The sequence below is a fragment of the Filicampus tigris genome, chromosome 17 (genome assembly GCF_054856515.1).
Source record: "Filicampus tigris isolate MCC_2025a chromosome 17, RoL_Ftig_1.0, whole genome shotgun sequence".
Taxonomy (NCBI): Eukaryota; Metazoa; Chordata; class Actinopteri; order Syngnathiformes; family Syngnathidae; genus Filicampus; species Filicampus tigris.
In genome coordinates, this window is record NC_141233.1 from 15,490,528 (window position 1) to 15,497,722 (window position 7,195).

The 7,195-nt window shown below is 50.0% G+C and overlaps 3 protein-coding genes across 6 annotated transcripts in view; 1 reads left to right on the forward strand and 2 right to left on the reverse strand.

The window, feature by feature from the left end:
- bicdl2l (bicaudal-D-related protein 2-like) overlaps nucleotides 1-2,895 on the reverse strand; it is a 5,053-nt gene extending 2,158 nt beyond the window's left edge. The window contains exons 1-4 of the mRNA XM_086057316.1: nucleotides 2,324-2,895; nucleotides 1,245-1,364; nucleotides 1,017-1,178; nucleotides 1-48 (exon numbers count right to left, since the gene is read on the reverse strand). The exon at nucleotides 1-48 is cut by the window's left edge and continues 38 nt beyond it. Of these exons, the coding sequence (XP_085913442.1) occupies nucleotides 1-48; nucleotides 1,017-1,178; nucleotides 1,245-1,364; nucleotides 2,324-2,788 (795 nt within the window). The 5' untranslated portion in view covers nucleotides 2,789-2,895. The remainder of the gene's footprint in view (nucleotides 49-1,016; nucleotides 1,179-1,244; nucleotides 1,365-2,323) is intronic.
- Nucleotides 1-6,960, forward strand: part of abhd11 (abhydrolase domain containing 11) — a 13,419-nt gene extending 6,459 nt beyond the window's left edge. Inside the window, exon 7 of one of the 2 annotated variants that reach the window (XM_086057320.1) lies at nucleotides 5,854-6,960. The gene's annotated coding sequence lies outside the window, so the exon portion shown is untranslated. Of the gene's footprint in view, nucleotides 1-651; nucleotides 2,800-5,853 lie in introns of those variants that run through there. The other variant, XM_086057321.1, reaches the window with a different exon arrangement.
- sumf2 (sulfatase modifying factor 2) lies at nucleotides 3,798-7,134 on the reverse strand. 3 transcript variants are annotated; one of them, XM_086057324.1, is made up of 9 exons: nucleotides 6,745-7,113; nucleotides 6,520-6,692; nucleotides 6,335-6,449; nucleotides 6,002-6,046; nucleotides 5,783-5,933; nucleotides 5,625-5,680; nucleotides 5,447-5,531; nucleotides 5,214-5,367; nucleotides 3,798-4,403 (listed from the first exon to the last, which is right to left on the reverse strand). In XM_086057324.1, the coding sequence occupies exons 2-9, from the start codon at nucleotides 6,651-6,653 to the stop codon at nucleotides 4,313-4,315; spliced, it is 831 nt and encodes a 276-aa protein (XP_085913450.1). In that variant the 5' UTR covers nucleotides 6,654-6,692; nucleotides 6,745-7,113; the 3' UTR covers nucleotides 3,798-4,312. The 3 variants fall into 3 exon arrangements, with proteins under 3 accessions (XP_085913450.1, XP_085913449.1, XP_085913451.1); XM_086057323.1 differs by having other exon boundaries at nucleotides 6,520-6,667; nucleotides 6,745-7,108; XM_086057325.1 differs by lacking the exon at nucleotides 3,798-4,403 and adding an exon at nucleotides 4,776-5,120 and having other exon boundaries at nucleotides 6,520-6,667; nucleotides 6,745-7,134.
- Nucleotides 7,135-7,195: the final 61 nt, after the last annotated feature.

Consider the following 7,195-nt stretch of genomic DNA (forward strand, 5'->3'; position numbering starts at 1 on the left):
CAGCAGGGCGCCGTCCTCCGAAGCGCTTCCTCCCGCTCGCATGGCGTCCTGAAGGCACCGCCGCGCGTTATGTTAGACGCTCGCCCCGTTTGCCTCTCACGCCCGGTTCCCCTCACACAGTTCCATACGTCACACACTTGAAGGAAAACGCGCCATGCGGTGTGGGACAGATGGAACCGGTCGGTCCACATGGCCGCGTGCCGGGAGGAGGCCGGACAACATTCTTGTGAACGCTTTCAAAGTCTCCTCTTTCCGAACACGCTCGAATGTGACGCGCGTTTGTGTCTCAAGCGCGAGTTCCTGTTCGCCCGTTGTTACCATGACAACCGTTTTCCTTCAACATCAGAAGTGGTCCTCCCGCGCGACGACGTAACTTGTGGCGGCAGGGGCGGAGCCAGAATGTGGCTAATGGGTGGGCCTGGAAAAATCGAGGCGGGCCCGAATATTTCTCTCAGACACATCGCATATTCAAATAAAACCACAAACTAAATATGAATTTCGGATATTCCTTAGACAACCACAATTATGCCATTTTTAATATTCAATAAAATAAAAAAAACACAACGGAACACTAATTAAAAAATAACTCTAATAATTTACTAACAATTTAAAAGTATATCTTTTTTTTCATGAATCCCACTGGGTGGGCAGTCTGTCAAGCATGGCTCCGCCCCTGCGTGATGGCGAATTAGAAGTGGCCAAGTCCGAGCAAGTGTGGCCAAGTGACGAGAAGCAAACGTCAAAGGCGCGACGTTAGCTGACGGAACAGAAGCTCCAAGCTCTAGTGAGTCGGTAAGCTACTTGGTGGCTTGACTGTCAAGTCCGCTGCTTGAGGACCGCTATTCTGCCTGTTTTTGATGTTGCCCTCCTACAACACACCTGATTCAAATGCTCAGGATCGTTCTCAGGCTGCTGCAGAGTTTGCCGATGATCCGACCATCGCAATCCGGTGTGTTGGAGGAGGGAAACATCGAAGCGGCTGAAGTGGACGAGGCGACGGCGCAAAGCGTGAAAACCTTTTTGGCGATGCCGCTGACGGCCATTTTGCGGGCGATGTCCTGCAGCTGGGCGAGGGCGGCGTCCAGGCGGTTTTCTCCCGGGGGCGGCGGCACCTGGGGGGCCGAGTCCTCGGGCATCAGCTGCATCAGCCGCAAGATGGAGAGCACCTCCTCCGTCACCTGCACGCCGACAAGCACGTATCAAAAGACGTTGGCCCGCCGCTTCCCGCGCGAGCGCCCACATACCCGCTCTCGGTCTTGACTCCATCCGGGTCCGTGTCGGCTCTCCTGCAGTTTGTCCACTTGCGCCTTGAGCTTGATGCTGCGCCTCCGCGACAGCTCCACCTCCCGACGAACCTCCTTCAGCTGCAACAACAATGTCGATGTCAGAAAGAGGAAGTCGGATTTTCACATTTGGCCGTGAATTTATTCCGTATTGCAATGCAAGTCGTGAGTTGCGATTGGTGCAACTGTTCATTGAATGGAAAGCTGCGGCAGTGGCTGAAAAGATCACGTTCCAGATTTGAAATCATTTATTAATACCATGTGTTCAAATTTGATTTATAATCCAATTATTTATAGCGCATTTCTAAAGGCATCAATGTGTCAAATCGACTCATTTTTATTTTACTGTTGTTTACTACAGTGCTATTCAAACGTTTTTGAGTCAAGACACATTTATTTCAGTGAAAAAAATCCAGCGGCAGACCAGCAGCTGAAATTGTGAAAAAAAAAGAAGCTTATTTTAACAAGATAAGTGTTATATTATGTAAGCATTTTTTTTTTAACATTGAAGAATGACATAACGTCTTGAATAGGTATTAAATAATGAAAAAAGTATTTTATGATGTTTCATATTGATACTATATTGATAGTGTGAAGTATGGCCTGTTTGGATAAACATAAACAAAGACAATTAGCTACCTGCTGCTGCCGCCGGCTGGTATGGAAGAGTACTACAATGTGGTAAGGACACGATTACGCTGCCAGGCGCTAGACCGCACAGGCACACAAATTAGATAATTTCCCACGACACACCAGTGTGCCGCGGCACAGAGTTGGAAAAACACTGGTTTACTATCAGGGATGGTACTACACCAAGGCTGGGCGGTGCCGCAGCCCTGTCAGAAATCTGTGTAGCCCCAGTTAAGGCCTCCTGCACTTGATTTGATAAATCGAGAATATATTGATGCCAAGTGTGTTGGCAGTGCCAAACGTGTTGAGTTTAGTTTTGGCCCTGCCTCTAAGAACTATTTGATTGAGCTGACCTTTCAAAAAGGACAATGGCAATAATTAGGACGAGGCGGCGTACTTTGAGACCGTACCGTGTCATTGACATGTCCGAGCGTCCTGCGCCTGCCGAGCGGCCTGCCGAGCGGCCTGCCGCCGTTGATGAGGTCGGGCAGGGTCATGTAGCTCCTCTGGAAAGGGCAGTCACCTTCCTCCAACGGCGGAGACTCGGAGCGTTCCCCCTGCGGGTCTCTGTCGGGACCGGAGCCGGAACCGGGAGCCTCGCGCCCGTCCCTCGGGCTCAGCGCGGAGTCGGCGGCAGCGTCCGGAGCGTCCGGAGCGTCCGGGCCGTCGTCCTCCGGCTCCGACAGCGAGGCGGTTCGGCGCAGCGGCTTTGTGGAGTTTCGCCAGGAGGATTTGGACGGGACCCTGCTGAGGGAGCCGTACAGCTGCTCGCTGGCGCTCAGGCGCGGACGGGGACACAGACGCGAGTTGAGGTCCGAGAAATCCGCAGACAAGTCCGGGTCCCTGGAGGAGGGCTGCTCCCTCGAGTAGTCCATCGCGACGCAAATGAAGGAGTGACAAGCGGCTCAAGCACATCAAGAACACTTTCAGCTGCAAAAAATGTGACCAAGCTCGTTTTTCCTGCCTGCGGTGACGATGCCAGTCATTCGCTTCGGCGATGACGTCACCGGCTTCCATTCGGGCCATTTCGCTCGCACGCGCCCAGTCGTCAAAGCGCTCAAGTTCCCCCTCGCGCAAAACAACAGACACGAAGACATAGCCAATACTTTTGTCTTATCTTCCCATCAAACATGTTTACAGATGAGAAGATCAACGCAGTTGACTCAAATGATTCCTGTTCCATTTGCATTGATCGGGTCCAATGTGGATCACATCTGGATACAACTTTGCTCGCACGTCCGCTTTCCCCACTTGTCTAATAGACTTGCGGAACATTTACATAGGTCACACAAGTCTGCCTCTTAGAAACAATTTGGCTTCTTTTAGAGGTGCAACAATCAATTATTCAACTAACTGATTATCAAATAAATTGACAGCTATTTTGATAACCGACTGACGGTTTCGAGAGCTCAAACTTCCTATTGTCCAAATGCTCACAATTTCAGCCTCCCAACCGGAAATCTTTGCTGGGTTCTGCTGTCCTCCATGAAAGCTGGCAGATTGGAAATTTTACAAACATCTGCCTTGACTTTGGAAAACAATCAGCAACATTTGTGCCGCCCATTTTCTGGTGCACGTTGTCCAGCTCCGGTCCTCAGGGGCCGCTGTCCCGTCTGTTTTCCCGCGTCTCCCTGCTGCAGTACACCTGATTCAAATGATCAGGATCAATGTGTTGCAGGAGGGAGACATCTGAAACAGGCAGGCAGCTGCTTTGTTTGGACACCCCCTGCGCTAGCAACTGAATGATCGCCAGTTTATTTTGGCACCATCGACTTGAAGTAAGGTCCTGTTTTTCCGTGAACGCATAAAGGGGAAGTAAGTCTTTTCTAACTCGATTAATTAAGTTGACTGAATGTGATTCATTGAAGAAAACTGACCAAGGAATGGATTATGAAAGTAATCAGTTGTCGCTTTAATTTATTTACAGCCTGTTCTCCTGATTTTGTGACGCCGTGAGTAGATTGCAAATGTCAGCCGGACGTCCTTGGAAGAAGACGCTACTTGAGCTCAAAATAAAGCGTCAACAGGAAGTTGTAGACAAGCAAGTTCCAGGCCGAGGTTAAAGCTGGGAAAGAGAAACGTCAAACGCGTTTCTTGACGATGACAAACATTCCGTGTGTTTGAAAGGGTGTCTTGAATTTGAAAACCACTTCCTGGACGCTGGCGGGCGGTTGGTAGCGTTGTCGTCACGCGGGGTGGAAATGTTCAACTTTGATTTTGCGCCGCTGGTCCCGCTGGTGACGCGTTCTTGAACTCCCACTCGACGACTTCTTCTTTGTCGAGTCAGCAAGTTTCACATCACATGAGCTTGATGACGTTTTCCCCTTTGTGATGTCCACTGAAAACTTTGACACACTTCCTGTCACCCTTGTTGTGGTGGTCTTGGTTCTTGCTGCAGTTTACAAGTCCGCGCGCAGTTTCTTGTCGTGGCCATCGGAGGCGCACCTGAAGCTCAGGTTATCCGAGGCCGAGTCGGGGGTGTTGCCCATCCTGCGGGAAACGGCGCAAGTAGCTAAGTATAGAGTACATGGCACTTTATTAAAAAAAAAAAAAAGGTGGCTTGGCTGAATGGCTCAATTTCTTGAAAAAGTCACTTCAGTAACATTTGACAAGTACAATTAATGAAGAGGGACGACTTAAGTCAAAGAGGAAACGTAAGCAGATGTGACTTCATGAAACGTATTGAAGTAAAAGGGCCTTATTGGAATTAGCAGGTCGATTTGATTTAGTCAAAAGGTGGGCAGGCCACGGTTTGCCAACAACTCTGACCGAAAGCAAATCGAATACGAGAAAGACAAGTCAAAGTGGCTAAGTCAAAGCCAGCCGGTGACTTGAAGTAAGCCAGCTGAAATAGTAGCCGGGTTGACATGGAGACTTTATTTTTGTCGTTTCAATGGCAATCACCCCAAATGGCCATCTCTGGTCACTTGTTTACCATGTGACTTTTTCCGCGACGTTCAGCAGAAAACATCACGCGTCTGATCATTTTGTTCAAGAAACATTTTGATTAAAAAAAATAATAATAATTTCAGGTAGTTTCAACCACGTTCCGTCGCAGACGCCGCCATTTTCACTGCAGACTGCACGTCGCTTGGCAACATGATGTCTGTTCAGTCTGGTGAAGGAATAACACACCCCGATACGTGGCTCCGTGAAAACCAGGCTAGTAAAGTAGCTGCCCGAATAAAATGTCTTCAGGTAGAAAACCTGGAACGTAAATGGCACCCACATCTAAGTGACTTATGAGAAGCAAGCAAGCGCGTTTGGGTCGTGAGTGCCGTGTTCAAAAGCGCCACCGACCTGGCGGCGACTTCCGCCCTGTGATTGGCCGAGCCGTCGGCCGTGTCGATCCAGGAGGCGCCGCGCAGAGTGAACATCTGCTGGCGAGACCCCCCCGGCGCCGGAAAGGCGCTGGATGTCCACTCCCACGTGTTACCCAACATGTCGAGCAGTCCTGCGTGCACGCGCGCACAAACATGGTCATCGTCGTCGTTGTCGTCGTCGTCGTCGTCATCGCCTTCGTCGCTCCTTACCGAACTTGTTCTGAGGCGGGAAGGCGTCGACAGGAGCCAGGCCGTGATAACCGTCCTCCGCCGTGTCGCCGTCCGGAAACGAGCCCTTTCGCTCATGTCCCGATTCACGTCAACGTTGGGATGGATTCGTTAGCATGCTAATTAGCACGCGCGACACCGTGACGACGTCTTGGCTCACCTGCCACAGGTTGCTTCGGTTGGCCTGAAAGTGCTTCCCCCACGGAAACGTCGCACCTGCGATCAAAAGGCGGCAACGTGATGACGTCGGCAAAAAGTCCAACTGGGGAAGGTTTTGTGGACATTATGCGTCACTCTTAAAGCGTGTGTGTTTGTTACGCGCGAGTCCGCCTCTGGCCGCCCACTCCCACTGGTCCTCAGTGGGCAGCTTCTTCCTCTTCCATTTGCAGAAGGCCTGAGCGTCGTTCCAGCTCACCTGGACCACCGGGAAGTCCAGACGAGCACTGATACCCGAACCGGAACCTGAAGGCTGAAGGGGGAGGTTGCACGTGAGCAGACGAGCAGAACATAATTCCCGAAAAGGAAAGGCCGGCAGACCTGCCGCCAGAAGGCCCGCTGGACAGGAAGCCACCATGGAGCCGACTACGAAAAACAAGAAAGACAAGGTGGAACACTGAGATGACAGCGACATCTGCTGGACAGATACCAAACAAACAAACTGCTTCGATTCACTGGCCAACAGCCATCCTGCCATCCAGTACCGAGCTTGAGCTCCCACGTGACTCATGAGAAATGTTGCTCATTCATGTCGAATAGAAATGAACCAATGAATACTTGGCAAAAAAAAAAAAACGTTTGCTTCAATCGTGTTCATTAGGAGAAACAGTTGTATATTTGCTATGTGTCCCTGAACAAGTTTTTTATTATTACCTGAATGGTGTGTGTCACTTTGCGCTTGACGTCATCAGACACAAAATCTTGAAAAACGAAACTCCAGCCAAACTTCTCAGCTTCTGTTTTGTACTTTTGGTCTCTCACGAACTCTCTGAAATAATTGGTTCATGTTGACGACCACATGAAAATGTAAAATATGACAAATGTGCACATTTGTTGACCTGAAGGCCAAATTGGTGACGGGCCCTTTGTCCAAGAGGAAAGGCAAAAGTTGAATCTCCGTCTCATGTTCATCGAAAGCCCCATCGGAGCTTCTCTTCTTCATCATCATCCTCCCTCCGGGGATAGACACCATGACGTCATCTTCGGCTGAGGACGTCAAAACAAACGCGACCTGTTGCTGAAATGTAGTGTCTCCCGTCATCGACTTCCACTATTCGTCTCACCTGCTGCCGTCGGTGTGATTAGTGCCAGCAAACCCAGACCCAAAAGACAACTCAGACGCATCTTGACTTGTGAACAACAAAACAATTATGAAAAACCACTTGGGTGAAGAGAAAGCAGCACGTTGTGAAGTCTTTTTCGGGCTTGTTGTGCAGTCGGGCTGGGGTGCGTCGATCGACAGGGCTCGACGAGAAACAACCAAGACAAGCAACACTTCCGCTTGCGCCAGAGATGCACAATCGTTTGCACTACTTCCCTTCCAATAATTTGCCTTACTGATTTACGAGGCGATTTGTTTTTGTTTTCTCTCATTTGAACCTGCACTACAGAAGAAACCGGTTAACAGAAATACACTTTCCAGCATTTCGTAGACAGACAATACTCCAACACTCACAGGAACATAGTCTTTAACCTCAGCTTCATACTCCCTGGTGGCCACAGCAGGCACGCAAG